This window comes from Atractosteus spatula, chromosome 12 (assembly GCF_055471065.1).
Source record: "Atractosteus spatula isolate fAtrSpa1 chromosome 12, fAtrSpa1.hap1, whole genome shotgun sequence".
NCBI lineage: Eukaryota > Metazoa > Chordata > Actinopteri > Semionotiformes > Lepisosteidae > Atractosteus > Atractosteus spatula.
The window spans coordinates 21,031,337-21,056,830 of record NC_142717.1 but is presented as its reverse complement, the minus strand read 5'-3'; the positions used below and the strand labels follow the sequence as shown (position 1 = coordinate 21,056,830).

Here is a 25,494-nt window from a genome sequence, read left to right as displayed (position 1 = left end):
TGCAATGGGTATACAGAAATGGGCAGAGACATCTCTGTCTGTCTTCCAAATCTGCATGTGGTCATTTACAATTTCTCTTTGCCTTGGCCACTTTTTTATATTGACTCTCTCTTCCTCTGGCAATTACAGTAAGTTGCAGATCATGCTGCGAAGTTCAGGCAGGTTTTTGGCATGTATCCACAACCTGAGTAAGTACTCCAAGGTGCTTCCTGCAGCACAATTCCTTTGGACAACAGCCACTCCTGGAGTGCCAAAGTGCACAAGCACACTGGGCCAGTGACACAGAATAGTTCTGCCTAATTTTCCACTAACTTTGAATTTTTTTAACATTAAAAATCAAATAACTGTGATACATAAAACATAGCAGGCTTAGTTAAGGAAGCACAAGAATTGACTTACAATGTATAAAGTTCTAATAAATTGAATTATTTTTTTCTTTATAAACATAAAATACAAGTATTGAACTGAAGGTACAGTATGAAAGTTCTGTATGTGAAACTGTAACATAAAACTTGACATTCACAAGAATATGTGCTCATGGCTCCTCAGTAACATTTACAAAATATAGCCCTCTTCCTAACCAACTATTCTAGATGGCTCCTTATCCAGATCCTGCTTCTGTCTCCCAACAGAATTTCTCCCTATACACTAATGGTGGGCAACCAGTGGTCCAGGGACACAAGCAACCCTTGGAGATAAAACAAGGGATTCCAAAAAAATGAATTTCCATATACACATTTTATGTGCATTTTAAATATACATTTGATACATTTGATCCTTGAAACATTTTCAAAATCCTTATGCATAGGTTAACACTTAAACGCATTAAGGATGCAAAGAAACAAGTAGAGGTTCATTTCAAGTTGAAAAGTAGACAGTACGTTTTAGAGTAGAATGAACTCCTAATTTTTTCCTTTGAAGATCTATAAGTGTATACATTTTTTTAAGTCAGAGGTCTTACCTAGTTTGTATAGGTTGTTTCAAAAACAGAACAATTTAGAAAGCCAGATTCAGTACAGCAATACTCTAAGTTTTCCAGAACACCATACTGCATGTAAATAGAACATCCCTGCTTCCACAATGGAACGCTGTTTACCTATTTGTCCTGGCACCTGTTTTCCTCGGAAGCGCAGGCAGAGGGAGACATTGAGACAGTTGAGATGTTGGGACCCATCATGACATTGAGGTGATGTGATGTTAATGGAGGTGGGAAGGAAGATTGAAATGTCCACTGTGACAACAGGCCTTGATCTGTAGCAAAAGGTGAAACAAAGGGACCAAACATTAATCTCCACCAGGTGTGAGAAAAGGACTAATTTCTGAAATATTACATCTGTAATTTGGCACATTTTTGACAGAAAGTCAGCAAGAGTGGCAAAAGCACAGGTCAGATCTTCTTAGAATGGACTGTTCAGGCAAATGAATGACCAAAAACAGAGAAACTGAAGAAAAATGTTTTATCTTCTCTGCAAGAAGTCCTGACAATTACAAATCACTCACCTAAAGAATACTGTTGGGGTTTTTTTTAAGTGAAATGTGAAATACTATCAGATTAATCAGCTAAGATAATAATAATAATTAATAATAATTGCTTACACTTATATAGCACTTTTCTGGACACTCCACTCAAAGCGCTTTACAGGTAATGGGGACTCCCCTCCACCACCACCAATGTGCAGCCCCACCTGGGTGATGCGACAGCAGCCATAGTGTGCCAGAATGCTAACCACACATCAGCTATTAGCGAGGAGGAGAACAGAGTAATGAAGCCAATTCATAGACGGGGATTATTAGGAGGCCATGATTAGTAAGAGCCAATGGGAAATTTGGCCAGGATGCCCGGGTTACACCCCTACTCTTTTCGAGAAATGCCCTGGGATTTTTAATGACCACAGAGAGTCAGGACCTCAGTTTTACGTCTCATCCAAAGGACAGCATCTTTTTTACAGTATAGTGTCCCCATCACTATACTGGGCCATTAGGACCCACACAGACCACAGGGTGCTGGCCCCACTAACACTTCAAAATCTATAATCTCTAAACCATGAGTCAAAATCTATAGAACCAATAGGAAGGGATTACAGGAAACAAATTCAACAGTAACATCAATTCACTAAACAAAATGAATCTGTTTTTTTTTTCCTGGCAACTACTGCCAATAACTGTGCATTTTGTAGGACAATGGTACCACTGTGGAGGAAACAGAATAAAATTGTTGCAGTACATAATAATCTGTCCACAACTATCTGGCTTCAGTGAATTAAAAAACTGAAATTTCCTGTTATTAAATATCGGTTCATTCTTTACACATACAGTCTAGTCTGCAAACATTATTTTATACACTCAAACTATACTACAGTTCTTATGCTCTTATACAGCATGGTATATTTGAAAAGATCTGCATAGATCTGTGATGTTCAAATGTAATTAAAGCACAGCCAAGATGTACTGTAAGCATTGCCATAGGACATTTTCCTAAAATTCCAGGAAAAAAGCTCAATCTAAATTTGTCATAGTGCAAAAAGACTTGACCACGAACTTTGTTAAAATTACATATCTTGTTTTTTTTATCAGGTAATAAATTATTAGGAGAGAAGAATAGAAATGCTGAGGTCTTATTTCCTGGTGAGCCTCAGCTGTCATGTTGGTCAGGGAAGTGGCTGTTTCATGCCAAGAGTGTCTATGCTATCACCACCCTGCAGTAGCAGGGCCTTCAGGTAAACTTTAGAGGGGTTTCTTAGAGCTGGGCTTTCTTCCAAAACACCACAGTTCCTTTTCTATAAATTACACAAATTTAAAGAAAGGAACAATGTAATAAAGTCCCCGTGAAACATCTCACCATGTTTTAACAGATCTGTAGGAAACAGTATTTCACTGTTGTGTTGAATGCTGAATGTTGTTTGTATTACTGTACTGTATGTACTGTTGTTGTATCATTGTCATAAATGTTACAGTATATGTTTATGCAGATGACAGATTTCCTCAAAGACAATAAGGGTTAATTAAATTGAATTACTCATATATAATGTTGAAGATCTTAAAGCACAAAGAAACTTCCAGAAATTAGTAAACTGAAAGCTCACCTCAGCAACACTACATTATCCGACATAAAGGCACCAATAGTAACATCTGCAACAGAAAATGTATGACAAATGAGAAACAAAAATTTGAAGTATTTTCTTCTGACTTCAGATACTGTAGATTTTACATTAATGCGATAAAATAAAAAATTAAGAAAAAAGTTCATTCACTGTTCTTTCAGAAAATACACAACAGTTTATTTTACAATAGCAAGGAAGATAACTACTTTTACTATTTTAGATTATTGATATTCTATACAAAAGGTACTATCAGTCATCTCTTTAAGAGAAATTAATTAATTAAAATGCCATAAAATAAATCAGTGTTCTGTGTTTGATGAACATAGAATCATACAATATAATTAGACATGCCTGTATTAAAGACATCAGAATGTTGTCACCATGTATCCTGTTCAGTTTAGACATCTGTTGAAGTTCATAACAACAATACCCTCTTTCTGTATTCCATTGCCTCATGTAACAATATTGCTGATGTTATATGTACAGTAACTGTTTAATATGTAACTGTTCAGTGTCATCTCACTGCACAAACACTTAAATACGTATTTTACCTAGTCATTTCAGCCATACCTGTCTCTGGTATAGAGGACATCCTTCATTTTACCTCTAGCACACAACATTTACAATGTGAATATCATCTTATTATCAAATAAGCTCACTAGAATGGGTTAAAGAGGTACTGTACCACACAAAAAATACATTTCATATTAAAAAAATATGTATTTAACCATAGAGTCATATTATGATTAGTGTTTTGGTGGGGTTTGTGCAGGAAAGAATTAACCAAATTAAAGAAGGGGAAATTTAGGTCAGAATATATTACTCGCAGGTTGATTAGGCTGATATATGTTGGAGTCATTGGAGTCTGAATTATTATTCATCAGATGTACGTAAGGTGGAATGATCTGAAAATGTGGTCATGAATTGGTTTGGACCAATGGCAACAGTACATTAGCATATGTTCTGTGTTTGTCCAAATGCTTTGAAATGAGTGAGGGTAACTACTGCACCTTCTGTGCTTCACTGTTTTTATAAGCAAACAGATATGGATCAAGTTTACCATTTGCTGACTGAGTGGGGTTCTGAACCAAGACCCTTTTCAATTATTTCATTAAAATTTACTTAAAAGCAATTGGCCAAAAATCATTGTGTTCTTTTGGACATGGTTTCTTAGGGTGGGGTGTGATATGGGAGGTTTTCTATACAACAGGAATAATAATGTGTGTGTGTTAAAATATCTGGAAAATTATTTTATGAGTAGCAGCACTGTAAGCATATGGCCAACTTCACCACCACTTTCCCAACAGTGAAAGTCTGATGCTCTATTGAACAGAGCTAAAAGAGACATCTGTCTGTACTTACCTGGATACTCATTTCCATCCATATCCACATTCCCTGATATTGACTGACCAAACATCCTCAAGGTGGGGTTAATACTTTGGCCTGAAAGTCTCTGAGGAATAACACAGGATTAAGATTGGTTGTTCATTGTACAGATAAAATATATTGTAGCGTCCGACGGCGCGCTTTAGCATGCGCACACAAGGCAGGCTGGGAACAGCGCTTGGGGCGGGACTATGGGACTGTATATAGTGGGGCGGAGGCTGGGAGATGTTCTCTTCCCTTCGTGTCTGTGTGTTAGTGAAGGTGCAGCGCTGTAACCCCTGTCCTTGCGTGTGTACCTTTCCCCAGTTCAAGTTATAAATGTGTTGTTCAACCCCATTCCCTGAGTCCCATGCCTGCTCCATTCCTCGCCGAACCTGAATTCGATACAATATCATATTCATGCAATGCATTGCAAGGCTGCAAGAAAGATTTTGCGATCAAATATTGGTAAAACTGACTGATGTCATTTTCTACTGTATTGTAGAAAATACAGGTGTTTCAATCTCAGGCTTCAGCGAAAGTCTTAGATTGAGAGGCTAAAACCATTAAATCTTCCCCAGTCTTGAACACAGAGGCCTGCCATTGGTCCTGATTCAAGTATTCAAAACCCTCAAAGCCACTGGAAAAGTCAACTCATTGAACTTCTTCAGAATCAACAGGGAAATAGAAACCAGAAGACACAAGTGGAAACTATGTGGAAGTGCATTTAAAAGGCATTGTTACATCAAGTGTTGCAGGGGTGATCTGGAACAATCTATCCAGTCAAAAACCCATGTTTTTTTTTCTAAAAACAGCTGGATGAGATCCTTGAATCAATTAGCTTCTAGTATCCATTTACATAATCTATGCAAATGGTTACTTTGCATAGTCATAGGAGTGAGATAAGTCACATAGGCTCCTCTTATTTGTAATGTTACTATTGTTCTAATAACTACAGAGCTTTACAAAAGTATTCTCCCTCCTTTCAATGATGTCCCATTTTGTCTCACAACTTCTGAATTACTTTATCCTCGGAATTACCAGGCTTCTATGAAGAAAGTGATTCATTACAAAAATAGCTATATATATTATATATATAAAATAGCTTTTTTCATGGTTTTGCTAGCTCTGGCAAATGTTTGTATCCCTGACAAAAACATAAATAAATAAAAAGCATAAGCAGTGAGCATAGCCAGAACTTCATTCACATGAAAATGAATCTACTTTTCTCTCTTTTTCTCCAGAGCTTAAAGTTTTTGTAGTACAATTTCAATTCAATTCTATGGAATGTTCAACATACAGAATGCAACTCTATACAATTACTTTATATCAAACATTTTAAATGCATGTTATTTTACAACATAAATTTAAAAATTACTAAGTCTCACAGCATTTTTGTATTACATTTGGAAAATGAGGAGTAAGTAAACTAGTTCTGAAGATGAGTAAAAGCATGTGAACACACTGGCACATCCTTTGTAACAGCAATGTTATTTAGTAATGTTTCTTTCAATAAGAACAAATCTATTAAACTGGATAGTGTGATTCCAAGGATTCTAGTTCTCCATTCAACTTAATAAATTAAATCCACTGGCTGTAGGTAAACCTAAAAGAAGGACCTCTAGCCTGAAGACTGATAATCTGATTTACAGTCAGAACAAGCAGGCGATGGCTGGCTCTGTCATTTTTGCATAGACCCAAAAGAATTGTTACTGGATACTCTCAAACTAAATGCTATACTTGTATGTAAAAAGTCACAAGTACCAACCAGCATGTCTAATTTAAATAGGAACTTCCTAAACCTATAAAACAGAACTAAAAGAGACATCTGTCTCTACTTTTTCTTCAGTGTTGTCATGTACAGTCAAAGTCAGCAAAAGTGATTGTTATACAGGATGAAATTCAGGTACAATTTCCTTTTAAGGTGAATACTTGATTTGTATACTCTTCAAAGCACACTTTCAAACAAGTATATTTCAGCATCATTTTGTTTTTCACTGCATAACATATTAGCTAGAGAAAATAATACGTTGACTACTGTGAAGTACACAAGTCCCAATCCTGACATAAAACAACACAGAAGAAAATCTCATAATATGATCATCTGTTCACAAATGAGTCGATAGTTTGTGAAATTGTATGGTACATCAGAACATTAGAAACAATGAGAGAAAGCCATTTGACCTGCCATGCTCATTTTGTTCTATTTCTCTGTAGTCCCACAGTAAGCAGTTTTTTGGACAGTGAAAAGTCACAGGATGACATCCTCTTGAAGATGGAAAGAGTCAATTTAGTGTAGCCAGTCAAATCTAAAGGGCGCGTCGAGAATTGAGAGAAAACCCAAACACCCAGAAAAGACTCAGTTCAGCATGAAATTTACAACCACATGTTTTCAGTTGGGTGGCCTGGAGTGCTGTTTGTCACCTTGTCAACCAATTTGAAAGCCACAGTCTTGATACTGTACATGTCCTTCTTCATCTGTTTTTTCTATTGCCACAGAGTGAATATAGCACCCACACTGTGTTCCACCCGACTTCTGTGGCTGACCATAACAGCATGTCTCACAGTGAGGTTGATGTTTCTCCTACACACATGTGCTCTCTGCTACAAAACCAAACAGCTGTATGTGTCTTAAAAGATTGTCTTCATATGAGGAAACATCAAAATGACATTAAGATGGTATTTATTTGCAGGTTTCTACTCACATTTGCTAGTGTGAAAAAATAAGTGGGTTCAAAATGTTCACAGTGAAACTAAAAACTAAACATTGCTTTTATAATATGCTGAGACAGAATCATGTGGAAAAATGCTCTGGAGCAGATAACCTCTTCTTTACAAGGGTGAACACAGCTACATGGCCTGGAAGACGTCAATACTATAGGAACCTCTAGCATATGAGGCTCGACACTGAATTCAAACTTCTATAGTATAGAAAAGTTTGCATTGAACGCCTTTCCTACCTATCTTATACTGGATATATTAAACACGGAAAACAAATTGGGCTAAATCCAGAATAATGGCATGACATTAACCAGCTTGTATCTCACACATTCCAAGCTCATGTGGCTTCCTACTGGATGGACACAAGGCACCTCAAACAGAACAGTGCCCTCAAAGGACAAAATATAAAATTTGATGTTGACACATGTCAAAGTTTGATCTTAACAAGCCATTGACAAAAAATACTTCTGCCTATCCGTTTTATAAGGATAATTACCATAGAGTACTTTGTCACTATCCCATCAGCATCACCGTGATAGATGTACACTGCTCCTGCAAAATCATCCTCCTTGGGAGCTCCTATAGCAACATCTGTGGATGAAAGCCAAGAAAAATAAGAGGGGGCACCCTGATTCCAATTGGGAAACACATTTGCTCCCATTGCCTGCTAATCCAATAAAACCGTGTTTGTTTTAAGTACAAGTAGTGCTAAGATAATTCCTTGTTAAGTTGACCTACAGACTCTTTATGACTGTTAAGCCTCATAAAAAGTGTGTAACAATTTCATTCATTAAAAACAGGGGTGTTAGGCCCAGGGAACACGGTACATTAACTGCCAAGAAAGGCTGTTTAGAATTTGCAATTTTGTGACAAAAAAAATGTCATCCTGTAATGTTTGTGAATTTATATGCATAGCTTTGGAAATCAAAGTTTTAGTTTTATGTGACTGAATAAATATTTTTTAATTCTGGATATTTTAATACACATCAATGAATAATGTCACACAGAGATGTCAAAGAAAGCATCTACACATCAGAAACATGTGATTAATCTTAAATGTGATCTCTAGAAACAGCATTAAAAGACCAGAATCCAAACTCTGAAGTGCAAAATATTTTACGATGTTCTAGCATTTTAAATAAAGGACTATAGGGAACAGCCTTTTTTGTATTATATGAGTTGAATAATAAATAAAACAGAAATGGTAACAATAAGAAAAGACAATAAATGGGCCACACAACTCTCTAGGTGTCACTTAAATTACAATAGCTCCTCTTCTTTTGGATTTGGAACAGTGAAATGTGTTATTAACCAACTATTCAAAATTCACTATAATCCATAGAAGACACAGCATAAAACAATTCTGTAAAACTCATATTCTCAAATACTGTATTATCAAAGTGGAATGCATTATTAGAAAACAAAAAAAATACTCTCCAGAATTGTGCTATTACAATAAATTCTCATGAGGAATGACTGAAGGCCTGCTATGCTGGACCGAGATTATTGTGTCTGGCAACGTCATCTTTAAGATACATAGAAAGATTCTACATGACACTTGCCAAGACTAAAACAAGCCCTGCCAATGAACAAACCAGGTGTCATTTTAGGATGACCAACTAGTTGACTTAATAATAAGGTGTTTTTATATCAAATAAAGCTTTTGCCACTCACTCTTAAAACTGTGCAAAATTTATGTAAAAATAAAAATGTTAAAGGTTGTAAGAAATTAAAAATAATGCCTTCAGTTTTCTGCAATGCTAGACATTTTTTATAAATATATAGCATGTAAAACTCACAAGCATGCATTACACATTAAAAGAAGGAGTAAAAGGTATAGACTGACCTGGGAACCCATCATCATCAATATCTCCTAACACAGCGATGCTCTCACCAAACTGGGCATTGAAAGCATTGTTACCTTTCAGGATTTCTCCCTCCTCCAGCACACCCTGGCACACAGAGAACACAGGAGTAAGAGCTCAGGCCAATGAACACACAGCTGGCTTTGTGCTGCACAGGTCTGGCACCTCACTGCTGGCAGGAAACACCCACTATTTCAGGGAATCACCAGTCAGAAGAATGTGTGCTCTGTGCTCAGTGTCAAGCATAATAGCAGATATGTAAAAGAAGGAATTCCAGGGGAATTTATATTGAACAGGGCAAATTATATTGAAGTAATTGATTAATTCTCCCAAAATATAAGTAATACCCTATTAAAGTAATAATTTCTTTAAACTTTAGTTTAATATATTGTATAAAATTTTCCACGTTATGACAACAGTGTTCATTTTTAACCAGGTGCCAGTAAATTATATTTTAAAATGTAAAGTAATTATACCAAAATACACACCATTCTTACAATGTTTTTATTTTTGTATTTTGACAGTGTTCCAACAAAATCCTGAAAAATGTACACTTTCATAACACCAACACAGAACAGCTTTAGTAACCACTGTAAAACGCGTAATTACATCTAATGTAAAATTAACATCCGAAGCCAAGTAATGAAATTCTATGCCTAATTATGTATTGGATGATATATATTTTACTTTCCTAACTAGTTCCACAGTAAACCAGTGATTCCCCAGCCATGGCCACACCAGGGAGATCTATACACCAGTTCCTGTGATTTTCCAAGCTACAGATGGCTAGTGGTACTGAATGGGAAAACACTAGATGACAGATTTTGCATATCAAGATTTGTTTTAAAGATTGAAATTAAAATATCCATGGCTTTATCAAAATTATTATGTCTATTCCTCAAGATCTCATGGCTGGTGGTTTTAAATGGCATATTATGACACAGATCAAGCTTATCCAGGCAAACCTTTTAGATGTCAAACAGAAGACTTACATTGCCTCTCCCATAGAAAACGGACACTTGTCCCTCGTCTCTGATCTCGCTGAACATGGGCGCACCGACCAGCAGATCTGATAAGCCATCCTGGTTCAGGTCAACTGCACATAAGGATGAGCCAAAGTAAGAGCCCATCTGGAACCAAGCCGAGCCACAACAGAGTATTCAGTCAGATTACATGCCAAGCAATAAAGGTACTGTAGCAAACTGCTCTCCTGTTTTTGTGCCATTACTTTCACTTCAACATTATTTTCTAGCATTTGTTTTGTGTTTTACTTTAAGGTATAGAACAATATATTTTTCAGTTAGTAATCTGGGAAATATTACCACAAATCCAGCCGACAAGTGTTCACCCTGAAGTTAGTATTTAGTTTGTCATTTTTAGTTTCACTTCTTCCAGCTATTATTCCAACATCAAGCATGAACTCCGCAGGTAGAACGTGTTCTGAACTAGAACGTTTATTGAGCACTTTTCAAAGCACATGCTATTCTTTTACTCCATTTTTGGTTTTGGGAATGCTCCCTTGTACAGGATATGTTGGATAGAACTGGTGTGCATGGTAAGTGCTTAAAAAAAGACAATCTCTTATGATTTATGGATTACTTTTTGAGAAAGAATTGTTACTGTTTGATCAATTCCTTTACCTATATCATGGTGTTTTCCAAGGAAATCTATCAGTTTACTCCTCAGTGATCCCACATATGACTAACATAATTTCTAATGATGTAACAAACAAAAAAAGAATCTGAAATATTTTTGATTCAGTGTGTTTGCTTAATTAGACTAAACCTATCAAATGGACAACACAGAACTAATAAAGACCCAGTTTCTTGTGACTAGTTACAGAACAAAGTGTCACATGAAGTGAAACGTTTGACATCTGTTAGGTTATCTTCCGTAAACTGAAGTTCTTGTTTTGTCACTGAAGAGTTAAATACACTCAGCTGATCGTGTCAAACTGGAACAAAATGGCATGACTTCCACTTTTCTGTGGCCCTTTCACAAACAAAAACCTCTTCCCACCACCAAACTGTTTCACAGAGAACCAACTGATCATATTTCAAGGCTCAAAGTATTGATTCTGAGACACATTTTTCTTTGACTTTCTTTAGATTGAAGTAAATGAAAAATGGCATTCACTTAACTAGATATACTAGCACATACATCAATTAACACAAAGCCACTTTTTCCTAGTAACCCAGTTCCTACCCTGGAATCACAGGGCAGCACTTCAAGTCTAGGAAGGGTGAGGAAAAAAACAGAACATCTTGAATAAACCTACATGAAAGCAGGGAGAACATGCAAACTTCACACAGAATCAAAAAAAGTACCCAGAATCTGTGAGGCAGTAGCTCAAACCATCATGACACCATGTGTCACTCATACTGACACAATGTTAGAAAACCTCACAATTGTATTTTAAAGTGTTATATTCCAGTAAACATTTGTAGCTCGACACAAAATGTGTACTAAATTGTCCTTTCTAATTTTATTGTTCTTTAAAAAATTATACTTCTCAATTTTACTACTGTTTTTATAATACAACTAATAACAGTTGTATTTATCTATTATCTATCTATTTATTAAATTATCATGGCTTTCATGATGAATAATGATGAATCTTATGAATCTTCATCTATTTAGCAGATGCTGTGTAGAAGCATAATGCAGATGACATTATAAATTAAAAATCTACAGTTATGAATGTATTGTAAACAAATGAATGGGAATAGATTTCACTAGATATTTTTGCCTACCTTTTTCCCTGAGGCTTGGAAAATCTTCACAAGAGAACCTCTTTCAATTTTGAAAATGTAAACCTAAAACAAATGGAAACTAAGCAGTATAAGTTATAATTGTTTCAAACTGATATGCATTAAACTTTTATTGTATTTTTATTATTGACATTTTTATGAGTCTCAGCAGTGACTCATTTCCAGTATTTATGTGTGCAAAACTGGGCAAACGTTTCCTCGTGACTAAAGTAATGTGCCACACTCAAACTCAGACTGAAATGACACTCTAACAGTGCAAGCCTTAGGATAGTATTACTTGCAGAAGATGATCCTGCATATCACAGCTTATTTAGAAATCTGTAACTATGAAACTAAATCCTATGGCTTCAAGCTTCAAAGAAACCTAAAATATACAGTAAGATCCAATTATAAAACTCAATTTCTTGGCACAGGGGTTTGTAATAATATCCACCTTTCCATTAGCCCCATCCCTTGGTGCTCCCCCAACAATGTCTGTAGCTGTGGGTGAAGAGAAGTGGCCAGCCGTCAGCGCATACCCTGAACAGACAAGAGAGGGAAAGAGAGCAGGACTGTTCAGCAGCTGGTCCATGTCAAAGTGTCAGGGCTGGATTCAGTGACTTGGCCCCTATTTGAACACCACCCAGAATCCACTGAAACCCTGGGATCAATCCCTTCCTCTGCAAGAGCCTGAAAAGAACTCACTAAGCATGGGAATTGAGTGACTCAGATCTGTATTTAGCAACACGGATGGAAAAAAGTATAAAAGAAGGAGGGGTACGCAGTGACGGAAAAAAAAAGAAATGGCAGTTGGAAAGGGGTGCACCTCCCTAAGTTACGTTACTGTCCCCAGACAGCCATTTCACTGCTGTACTGTATGTAAGCCTTGTTCATTTTTTCTCTTTTTACTCTTTCGTTATATACGTGTATTATTTGTTGGTGTGCTTTCTTTATATTGTCTGCTGCTGCAAGACACACTGCCCCTTGGGGATAATAAAATCTCTCTCTCTCGAACTGCTTCAGCTCCTTCTTCTTCAGGAGCGAAGATAACTAGAATTATCTAATCAACAGAAATCAATTCTGAAACTTCACACGCTCTTACAGCTTTTATCTTACATTTAAGTGGAAATACATCCTTAAATTATACTGTATACTCTATGATATATTCTAAAATATGCAGGGGATGTTTTTAAGAACACATTAATGTAAGTACGGCTGTTTAACAAGCAGTACAGTATACAGTATGTGACAGTTATAAGAGATATTATTTCTTAAGGAAGTCTTTAGCAATTATCAATTTAATTATTAGCTTATGGAAAGCACGTACTGTAGCAAGGGCAACTGCTGAATATACTGTACATCTTGAGTTCTGTTCATATAGTAGAGAGCTTCTATATATTGGGAAAATTGTGTGTGACGAAGTCAGGAAATTACAAGAGGAACTGAGGGAAAGGAAAAACTAACATTGAGCCATACAAAACATTTTTTTTAAATAATAAAACCAGCCATAATGCAAAATAAGTTAAAACTGACACTGATAGGCTACTAATTGCCAACTTATAATAAACAGTTTCTGAAGATTTATTTCCTCTCACAAAAAAGCAGTGTTAGGATTAAATAACTGCAAAATAGCAGTAAATAGTTCATTTTACCTAGATAGCTGTATCTGCTAGCTCCAACTTCATTCTCTTTCAGGTTGTAAGAGGAGTTTGAAGTCAGGTTAAAAACTTTGATGGTGCCAGTCCAATAGTAAGATCCTGGAGCCCCCATGACCACCAGCTCCTGCAAGAAAACCACCAAAACAATGGGCCATAACCCCTGGCAGAGCCAGCTCACTGGAGGTATATCCCTGACAGGGCAAAGACACTGAGGTAGGAATTGTGGAAAGGAGTACTGTCTCATACCACAGCAAATCAATTTAGTCCTTTTAAAAGCTGCTCTTTGATGCTAGGTGTAAAACAGTAAAAGCAGATATGCGTGACAAAATACCATATTTAGACAAATGAATAAAAAAGATTTGGTTTATTATAGTGCATTTTTCAGGGCTACCTTTCTATATACAGTAATAATTGCCAATGACCTTTTTGGTTGATTTTGCATAAAGAAGCCATACACCACATTGTAATTGTCACGATTATAGTCCCTCCTCCTTAAGGGTGCTCCGGCCCTTTCACTTCAGACTTGATTATGTGCACCTGACCCCTGATCTCTGTTCCCGCTCCCTTTCCGCCGGTTCCGACCCGGTTCATGTTTTTAATTCCTTGTGGGATGGATCACCTGGCTATGGACTTATTCTTGTGTTTTTGGATTCCCTCTCTGGATTATTTTTGGATTGTTTGTCTTGGCCACACCTCCCCCGTGCACCAGCGCACTTTGGACACGCCCCCCTGTTTTCATCCCCGTATTCCTGCATGATATTTTTCCTAATGTTTCCTCACAATTCTGGATTGTGTCGTCCGCATAGGGTCCAGAAAGAACTGACTGTTACAGAATGCAGAGCCAACACCTGGACCCCGCGGACGGCACCCTGGCAGCCTGGACTCCATCTGTTTTTTTTTCTCTCCCTTTTTTTTTCTCAGGGCTTCGGAGCCGCACTGAAAAGGAGGGGCGTACTGTCACGATTATAGTCCCTCCTCCTTAAGGGTGCTCCGGCCCTTTCACTTCAGACTTGATTATGTGCACCTGACCCCTGTTCCCAGTCCACCTTAAAAGCCAGGCGCTGACGTTCATCCGTGCTCTGCATACGATTTCCGTATCGTGTGAGTCCGGGACCTGGAAGCGCCTGGTCCCTTTAAGGTTTTAATCTCTGTTCCCACTCCCTTTCCACCGGTTCATGTTTTTAATTCCTTGCTGGATGGATCACCTGGCTATGGACTTATTCTTGTGTTTTTGGATTCCCTCTCTGGATTATTTTTGGATTGTTTGCCTCGGCCACACCTCCCCCGTGCTCCAGCGCACTTTGGACACGCCCCCCTGTTTTCATCCCCGTATTCCTGCATGATCTTTTTCCTAATGTTTCCTCACAATTCTGGATTGTGTCGTCCGCATAGGGTCCGGAAAGAACTGATCGTTACAGTAATCTCTGAAAACTACAATTGTATTTGTTTATTTTAATATTTTGGCTTTTGCTTTGCTGTAGAAATACAGCATGTTCTTGACTGTGAAATTAGTGAGGATTTGGTAAAGCAGATTATCAAATATTAAGTCAGATTCTGATTTTCTAAGTGTCACTGTCTTATTTTAATATGCAACAATATAGCCATGTAAGGAGCTGAAGAACTGAAGAATGCCCATTTTTAATCACACTCTTGTAGTTATTCAATTTTACTTGGTGACTAGAATTTGCTTTTTGAATGACTACTGGCTTGTTCCTGAAGTAATGTGCCAGAATAACAACTTTGCAAACCTTATCTTGAGGATAATGAAATTACAATTGGCCCAACTTCATGATAAACTTATTTGTCATTACTCTGCAATTTTACTTTGGGGGTGTTACGCCACACCCCCAGAGTAATTGGCATTCCACCTCACATTCCAGCACAGTTCCCAATTAGTCCTTTTCCCCAGCCTATTTAATGCTGCCTCACACTCTTCCCGGTGCAAAATATTAGGGTTTTCCTGGCTAGAGTCTCATTTTTATTCGCTACTTGGTTTTTGGCTTCCTGACCCTGGTTTGTTCTCTGTCTACGTCTCCTGGTTTCGGTTTTGGTACTTTTGCTCTCGTTCTGGTATTGACTCTCGGTTTCCTTACAGATTACGGCTCTGCCTCTGGTTATTTGTAGTTTAGCACCAGCTAGTTTACCTACGGCTTTCAGACTTCAGACTGTTCTTTTGGAGTTTGCCCTGGTTTTCTGCATAGGGTCCTCACTACTAATTCCTAACAGGGGGCCTTTCTAGGTGAGTTTTATTAACTAACGCTGATCACAGCTAATAATAATAATTATAATAATAATTGCTTACACTTATATAGCGCTTTTCTGGACACTCCACTCAAAGCGCTTTACAGGTAATGCAGACTCCCCTCCACCACCACCAATGTGCAGCATCCACCTGGATGATGCGACGGGAGCCATAGTGCGCCAGAACGCTCACCACACATCAGCTATTAGTGGGGAGGAGAGCAGAGTAATGAAGCCAATTCATAGATGGGGATTATTAGGAGGCCATGATTGGTAAGGGCCAATAGGAAATCTGGCCAGGATGCCGGGGTTACACCCCTACTCTTTTCAAGAAACGTCCTGGGATTTTTAATGACCACAGAGAGTCAGGACCTCGGTTTTACGTCTCAACCGAAGGACGGCACCTGATTACAGTATAGTGTCCCCGTCACTATACTTGGGCATTAGGACCCACATGGATCGCAGGGTGAGTGCCCCCCGCTGGCCCCAGTAAACCTCTTCCAGCAGCAACCTTAGTTTTTCCCAGGAGGTCTCCCATCCAGGTACTGACCAGGCTCACACCTGCTTAGCTTCAGTGGGTTGCCAGTTGTGAGTTGCAGGGTGATATGGCTGCTGGAAAACAGGTATTGTGGAGGATGCTTTATGTGAGAGCTTTATTGTTCTGGTTTCTTTTCAAGCATATCTGACTGCTTGAGTTCCTAGCAAAAATATGCTGTCTTAGTATTAGGGATGCACAACAGACATGGTGTGCAGGAACATAAACGTTATCACTCTGTTGTGATATTATTAGCTTGTTTCTTGATCAACAGAATAGATTCCTCTATGAAAATTGCTGATCTGAATGTGTGAGTCTTCATGGTATCAACAAACACAAACTTTTGTTATCTCTAAACTGGACAGACTTCTGTATGAACTTACAGTCATTTAATTCGGTCATACAGAATTAAAAATTATGACTATGTACATTCAGTAAAATACAACTATTTTGCATTCTGATTACCCGGAGAGAGACTGATAAAGACTAATTTTACAAAGCATCTTGATTCCTCATCCACTGAAGGAAAATCTGGTAATTTTGATGGCGAGGAGGCCCATATAAGGTGATGATAAGGTGATGGATTCAACTCAGTGATAACAGTCAGACAACAGAGGGACAAGAAGAAAGGACAGGGCAGTGAAGACATAATAAAGATTGAAATGGGGTGAGAAAGAGGGCAATAATGAAAGAAAAGGAAGTCAAGGAAATGTAGAATTGAGTGAATGGAGGACAGGGTTAAGAGGGCCAAAAGACAAAAGAAGTGGAAAGGTTAAGAAACAGGACAAAAAATTATCCTGAAATCTACTGTTTCTGTGAAAAAGAAACTGCCAAGTATAAAGAAAAAAATGCATGTGGTGTCTGTAAAATTATAGTGAATACTCTGAATGGTTATGTTAGACCACCCACTTGCTTTTGCTGTGTTCAATGTTCTCTGTGTTTCAGATTGCTGGTTTGAAAGAAGATTGGTTGTGATGTAATCCTAGTGAGTATATTCAGCACTTGATTTTATAAAGTAAAAATGCAAACAATTTCCATTATAAATAAGGATTCAGTTTCACAAAGAATAAAAATTTTACCTCTGATCTCTACTCCACACATTATATACTGCATACTGAATACCCTTCACAATTCTGATCACATAATTTCTTAACCACAATACATTTTCTGTAAGGTTCCCATGATCATTTTTATGCAACTACTGTGATACCTACCCACTTACTCTAAACTGTCTCTTCTAATCATATAGCTGTTTATATACCTTATAAACAGCTATAAGCCACCTTCCTTTTTCATTCATTACAAATGTTTAAGTTCTTAACATTTACCATGTAGTTTTTATACCTGACAATGTCATTATGTTTTATATATTTATTATATTTTAATTTTACTTTTTATATACTATTTTGTGCTGTGGTTGTCTTACAGTATAGAGCATTGTAACAAGGCTCTTTGTTAAATACACTGAGTTGGTGATCATTATGAAAAGGCACTTTTTCAGAATAAATACAAAAATGTTTTCAAAGCACTCCTTTTGAACCTGCATTTTTTTCCCTAAAGTTCACTTTTCTTTAATTTTTTTTCACACTTTAGCTGTGTTAACTGACAAGGTATTGATCCAGATTTCCCAAACAACACCAGGTCTGTCTAGAAATGGGGCCCACTGTTATTAGTCTGTTAGGTAATGTACTGGAACAAGAACCAAGCTCTGAAATTCCTTCAAGTATATGAACAACATTAAATAGAGTCCAGAATGACATCTTGATGAATTCGATGCACTAATGAGAAGAAATTGTACAGTGTTTTATCAGCACAAAACTTAAATAATATTATTTAAACACTTTCTGCACATAAAACTAATTAGTGCTGAAAGCTACAGTACACTTCAAATGTTCATGACACCCCAGCCAAAAATAAAAATTGTGTAGTAATATGTAGCAGATATTTTTAAGCTCTAATCCTGAATTCCTAATTGCTTTCAAGCTACTGTACATACCTGTTACTAGGAATAATACTCTTGCATCAACTCTATACAAGGTAAGATGCAGAGTGTGAGCAGTATGTAGTTAAAGAACAGTGGACTGTATCGGAGAGCTCAAGCCATTACAGACCTCCGTAAAAAATCCTGCTATTCCAGCCTGACATGATCCATGCTCTTCCCCATATTTCTTCTTATACTCTACAAGAAAAAATAAACCACAAATTATTTAACTGTAAGTCATGCCAGAATTTTCCAAGCCAAGATTTACTGGAATTCTTTCTCTGTTCCATATGGAGTCAGTCAAAGCTAGTGTTGTATCCAAAAGGAATTTGGGCTAAAAAGCAGATTTAAAAAAAAAGTGGTACTGTATTCAACACACACTTGCACTTCTGGGGCACAGTCTCATGTTACAAACAATATTAGGCTTGGATCGCCACAGGCTGCTCATTACTTATAGAACATATCACAACAGAGCACTACAAATAGTGGAACTGGCAAACCATTTAGGAGATAGATGTCAGGGAAAGGAAGGAAGTGAAAGGTTGGCTAAGTAGCTTGAGAACTGAATGTCATTGAATTCTTCCTTTGTAAAAAAAAAAGCTTTTTTCAATGGGTCAAATTTTCTAAACTTATTAGCACCACGGGAAAAAAAAATGATCTTGTTTATATGAGATAGTGTTGCATTTATACTAGAAAAGTATCTCGTTTTTACGAGAAAATTATTGCATCAATACAAGAAAAGTATCTTGTTTATACGAGAAAATGATTGTGTTTAAACCAAATAGTTAATTTGTGAACAATGTTGCCTACCATATTAATACACTATACTGCATTGTATTGTGTATGCAATAATATTGTCCTGTGCAAAGTAGCATTGACTTTAAATAGAATATCATCACATTCCTCATTTTGGGAAAAAAAATCTGAAGGAGCACATGTCATTTGTATACATGAAGTGCAACACCATGTCAGTAAGCATTCCCAGGTTAAACGTACTTTTCTCAAGATATTTTTCGCATATAAACGCAATAATTTTCCTGTACAGTATAAATGGGATACTTTTCACATATAAATGCAATACTTGTTTAAACAAGATATTTTTTTCTCTGTGATGCTAATAAGTTTCCGTACCAATTTAAAATAATGTGAGATTTCTAAACAACAACAACTTCTTTTAGGATTCTAGCACAAATTGGACCTTACTGTATATTTCAATTACATTTACAAATATGCATATTATTACTCAAAGTCACCCTCAAGTGCTCATAGTCCTGCTGGGATTTTAATATTATTGTTAGGTAGAAAAAGAAAAATAACTAGCTATTATACATTTGAGACAAAACGAATGGCTGCAAAAACACACCTTCTATCATTTATATGATTTTCAAGTGATATACATCTTTATACAAAAATCAATCCATTCATTAAGTCTATTCCCATGAAACTGTTAAGTAATGATAATATATCATACTGTACTTCAGCAAACGAAATGGAGGAAAAATGACAAAATCCCTGAAAGAAAGTTAGAGTGCTGAGCTGAGCTGTTTACTCTTGATTAAATATATTGATATTCAGGTTTTAGACCTGACAAGAGATATTACAGATATTAAGATATTACAACTGCAGAAAGCATATTGCAGATTATACACCAATTCCTAATTCTAGCTGTTATGTGTAAACTGCTTCATCTTGTACATGTGAAGAAGAACTAGGGTCTAATGGAGCACCTGTGTACTCACTACACAGCTGCCAACTAGCAAGTCAATGTATGAATTGTCATTATTTTAAATAAACTAGCAAGGTCTGCTGACCACAGAGTTATTTCTAATTGGTTTAGTGCTCATAAAATGAATTATAAAATTGTGTACAATGAAAGTATAAAGTATAAAGTATAAAGTATGTTGTGCAAGGCCTTTAGGAGAAATGTTACAATAGGTGGCTTGAAGCTTGAAGGTGTCCTGTTAAAATGCACATCTATGCATTATCAATAAGCCACGTATCCTGGTGAAGGTTAAGAGACGCACAACTGCTCTTCCCCCAGACAGGAAGCCCATCTATCACAGGGCCATAGAAAAAGGGACAGTTTAGAAACAGAATATCAAACCTACCCAGCATGTCTTGGGATGGAGAAAGATAAGCCAAGCTCTCAATAAAAATGTATGGAAACAGAGGTAGAACATGCAAAGGCCACACAGATGCCTATAGGTATTTGTTTATTATTTTAGTCAAGATTTTAACCAAAACAAAACATTCAAGTTTTATACATATCCATAAAATGTAACTATATAATAATGTAATATAATTACAATAATAATTATAATAATGTAGCAATAATAATTTATTTTCCTTCTCTTTGTATGACTATAAAGTATCCAATAAATAATATACTTATAAATACTTTATAATATAAATGATAATTCATCCAAGAATCTGAAAAAATGAATATTATTTGAGCATTCATATTAATGGAAATGTCAACTTATTTTCCTAACACACCTTTACACAGCTTTGAGATCCTTTGAAGATTTTGTTTCTAAACTTTCTAATGTTAAAAAGTCACATTACATCACCTCACTGCAGAAAAGCAGTAAATTATTAATTTCTCATTTTTAAAAAAATGTAACTCATACTACTTAAAGAATAATTTAACCCAGTGAGTTTATAAATCAGGGAAATGGGATTTAAAAGGGACTTAATCCAGAAAACACAAGAAAACAGACAACAGCAAATCTGGTTTCCTGAAATAGTATTAGAGGAAGAAAACAGATTATTGAATCTCATTACAGACTGTATGACTGGGTTCCTGAATCTGGTTATTCTGTATTTGGAATAAAAAAGGATGTGAAGTGCCATGTAAACATTGTGCCTTTTTCTTCAGGCATCCTTGAGTAGCTGATTAGAATTTTCTTTCAACACAGACCTAGATGGAGTGGTTTACCTTCATAGCAGGGAATGAGTGGCTTGGTATTGCCTTGCAGGTTGGGGGAGATAATGGAGCAGAAGCCATGAGGCAAAATTTGCTCAGTCCCATAGTAAACATTCTTCCAGCGGTGAGCACAGGCCTGCAACACACAGGACAACACACATCAACACAGTTTAAACAGGATCTCAAAATGAAAAGCAGTGTTGGGAAAAGTTATCTATTACAGTCACAAGTAACTGGTGTGAGGGATTGCTTTTTAAAATGAACAAGAAGCTGGAGGAAAATAAAGTCACTGGTTACAGTGAACTCTGGAGCTTATGTGTAATTTAAGGTAATACAAAACCTCTTAAAAGCAATTTCTATCTAAAAACAAATGGTATCAAAGGAACATGCATATGACCCCAAAAAGACAACTGAAAGACAAAAAATCTATTCTATCAAACAATGAATAAGCTATTCCTCTGAGATCTTGGATCAATCTTTTTCTATACACAGTATCAATTATGATTAATTAGAAATTATATTGAAATATTTGACTGTAGTATTACTCTTTCCAGATATTAATTTTATGATTCCATTCATTGTATTAAGCTTGTATGATAAACATCCCCCCGCATCATGTTCAAAACAAATACTGTAAGTTCTAACTAGTTCCTTATTCCTTATTTTGACATGCAAAATCTCCTGATTAAAAGGCCATAAACACACCAGCACACACACACAGGCAGACAAGAACATCTACTCCTATGCTGTGATCCCTGGAGAGTTTTTCACATACCCTCGAGTGAGCTGCATGACAGACACGTACCACAGTAAAATCAACTGGCACTCCTACTGAGACACGTGCACTGAGAGAGCCAAGGGAGATGGAGACAGACAGCGAGCCAAATAACCAAATAGGGACAGAAAAGGAAAGCCCTCTGACTGAGTAAATTTGCTGATTTTTTATTCATATTTAAGCTAAAACATGACATGTTTGTTCAGTATGCATCATTTTTGCATATGTGAGATGGGGGACAGAGGTAGCAGACTCCTGTTCTACCATCACGAATAAGAACTGAATGCCGCTAGGACTACTTTTACTCATATGTAATAACACTACTGTGACCCTCATCAAGACAACTGTATTGAAAAAGGATGGATGTTTCTCAGGAATTTTATAGAAAAAAATGGAAAGAATTAGGGAAATGGAAAACAAATACTTTATTTTAAATAAAGGAAAAAAAATTGTGGTAATCTATGTAACAGCTCAAACTGAACAATGAGCCTATAATGGCAACATTTCTCCACTGAACTGTTAAAAACATTCAAGTCCCACATGGAGACCAGATCTGAATTGTCCGTCATTCTGTGAATCTCAGCTGCTTGATGCTAGACCTGTTTCAGTGGTTTGAATCCAAACGGGACTGGTACACTGCACTTGGCTTTAAAACATTTTGCACTGCACACCTTTTTATGGTGTAGTTGCAGGATCTATACTTTTAGGAATGTTGGGTGCACTAAGCAAAAAAAAGAAATACTAAGGAGGAACAGAGGTAAAAAACAATCTCTGGGTTGGAGACAATGAAGAGACAAGATCAAAATGTCTCTATTTATAAAAGCAAGTAGATTGGTGAAAGATATCTGACGTACAGAGGATTAACTTTTCCATGGTGTCCTCCAAGTGTTTGTGCAAATGCAGTGATGCTAAAAGGGCTTTCAGAGATTATTTACAAACAGCTGGAAAGCTCAGATAAAGCATTCATCATTATCTTATACACCTTCTCCACAAGGACAGACAGGGTACATCTGCCCTTATTCAAAATGCCAGAAAGGTATTCAAAAGGTTTTATTCAAGACTGTCTTTTTTATTCAATGGGCACCATATAGACTCCTGAGTCAACAGCCCTAAGCACAGACTTATTTTTGTTATAACACCAGAGCTATTCACACTGGCAAATTTAGAAATGGTAATGGCTTCATTTTAAAGCATGCTGCTGAACACAAACAAACAAGTAAGTAAACTGGTTTTAAATGAGGATAGTACCCATGGTAATTTCAAATTCACACCTCAATGAAAGCCTGTTCATGTTGATTACATGGGTCAAGCAAGCAGAATCCCTTGCTATACACTATGTTTGAGGAATAAATGAGCAGGCTAAGTTTAAGAATTACAATGGGAATTATTCCAGCTCAATGTTGGCCAGACACTGCAAATAATCAGCAGACAGGCTTTCTGAGACATTTTTTACCACTCATGGTCTATGTCGTAAGAAAGTTTTTGTTTTCATGTTTCACTTTGTCCACTAACATGTTTATTTTGTCCACTGTTGTGAAATATGGTTAATCAAGAACATTTTGCCTATTTAGTTTCATATTAACATTTCAAAGCACTAAAAATAAATAGGAAACTATGGAAAGGCTTCCAAACTCTATAAAAGTCGTGACACAAAATATGGTAATAATTTAAGACCCAGAGAAAGTATAAGTTTTTGGCTTGGATATTTGTGTCTGCATAAAGGTTTGTGTTAAATGATTTTCTTGTTGGAGAAATGCAGCATTTTTATGCCTTTACATTGAGAACAAATGAAAAGATGAAAAGAATCAATGAATTAAGATTTCATGCTATATAAATGTCAGAATATTAAAGGAATTAGGAAATCACATTCAATGATCTGTTCTCTCAGGTAATTTCTCACAGCTTTACATATAAATCAACTGAGTTTCAAGATTTCTTTTCTCATTCCAAACCACTTTCACCACCAGTTATGAAAGGTATTTGAAAATGGAGTAACTTGCATCTCCCATTGCCACTAATTTCTATCCACTGTTTAAGATGTTCACTCTCCTTCCAAGAAGCCACACAGATGAAAGAAAAAACACTTGATTCTCCACTGACCCAAACCACAAACTCAACACAGGCAAAAAATAAAACACATGTGCCTTTGTACCAGGTATCCACTTTGAGCTCATTCAGCAGCATATGAGCTTCACAAAACAGCCAAAGCCTTAACTAAAAGCGCCAAGTGTTGAGATGGTGCCCAGTATCCCAGCCAAAAAGAAACCTGGACTTCACAGCAAGCTTTCTGTAGTAATAAACATTAAATACTACCAAAGCACCATAAAAACAAACAACAAACTGACTTGTAGGTGAAATTAGTAGAATTGCATACATAACCTATGAAATTCTTTGAGTTGATCTGCCTTTCCATTTTAACTTTGAAAAAAGTAACAGGGAACTTGCATTAACCATCAAATTATTATATCTTTCCAAAACTTGTATTCAAGCAATACGTTCTACACAATGCACACTGGGAGTTCACAAAAGGTCAAGGAGGCTTTATTTTAATTTTCGTCACCATGTAATTGTAATAAATACTGTTTTGCTCCATCTAGATATATTTGATAAAAAATGACCTTTAATATGTTCAAATTCTAAAAATGCTTATCTTTTCAAACACCATAAAAAAGATTAAATTACTTTCTAAAGAACAAATACTTTTTACTAAGGGAATTACTATGAATTGGAAGTTTCAAGGATATCATCAGACAGTATTTGCTTCAAGGAGGTCAGATGTTGAGGTTTTTTCTCTTTTTCTGCTCTGAATGTGTAGATAAAATGTACAGATGAGCATCTGACACTTCTCAACAACTTGTGTCCCACAGGACAGACACACATCTCCCTGAGGTTCTAGAGAGACTCATTACCCGTCTGCACTGGAAGGCTACCAGGAAATGCAAAGCCTCTCTATTTGAAAAGCCGTTACACCTGATATCACCGACTTTGAAGCAGGGAGAGCCAGTAGCCTTGGGCCAAATGTCCACAAAGGGGAAAAACATTACCTTGACCTAGGTCACCTGAAATTCCTTCTAAACAGCCAGCTGCAGTTTTATACAACCAATAAAGGCAGAGAAAAGTAATGGAATTTCACAGCATTAGTAGGCTTTTTATGCACAGTAATCAGCAAATATTGCAACATTACTGAACTATCCACACTTGGTAATACTGTACTTCTAGGTAAGGTTTGCTATGTTATATTGAGATGAACAATCCTATCTATACTCTCCCAAACATGTAAGCATATGAACCATCTATTAGTAATTCTCACACAGTTGTGTGGCAGCAGTTTAATCTGTTTACAATTTTATAATCTCAGGCATTGAAGTACTCACTACTTCTATGCCCTCGTAATTGATCCAGCTATATGATAACCATAATCAGTATGTCAAATTTAGCATCTTAATTCGTACAGTTTATGCCCTTTTATCATCCAAAACAACTACATACACGTCACGATTTGCATATGAACATTCTACTGAAATATGAAGCCTGTATGACTACAACCATAATTGCCAAATGCTCCACAAAATGTCA

The 25,494-nt window shown here is 36.5% G+C and overlaps 1 protein-coding gene across 1 annotated transcript in view; it reads right to left on the bottom strand.

Annotated features, from left to right (window-relative positions):
- Positions 1-25,494, bottom strand: part of itga9 (integrin, alpha 9) — a 135,325-nt gene that overhangs the window by 98,857 nt on the left and 10,974 nt on the right. Inside the window, exons 4-14 of the mRNA XM_088929806.1 lie at positions 21,156-21,279; positions 18,348-18,415; positions 13,455-13,584; positions 12,257-12,342; positions 11,806-11,868; positions 10,045-10,182; positions 9,034-9,139; positions 7,684-7,778; positions 4,464-4,554; positions 3,084-3,129; positions 1,097-1,251 (exon numbers count right to left, since the gene is read on the bottom strand). Of these exons, the coding sequence (XP_088785932.1) occupies positions 1,097-1,251; positions 3,084-3,129; positions 4,464-4,554; positions 7,684-7,778; positions 9,034-9,139; positions 10,045-10,182; positions 11,806-11,868; positions 12,257-12,342; positions 13,455-13,584; positions 18,348-18,415; positions 21,156-21,279 (1,102 nt within the window). The remainder of the gene's footprint in view (positions 1-1,096; positions 1,252-3,083; positions 3,130-4,463; positions 4,555-7,683; positions 7,779-9,033; positions 9,140-10,044; positions 10,183-11,805; positions 11,869-12,256; positions 12,343-13,454; positions 13,585-18,347; positions 18,416-21,155; positions 21,280-25,494) is intronic.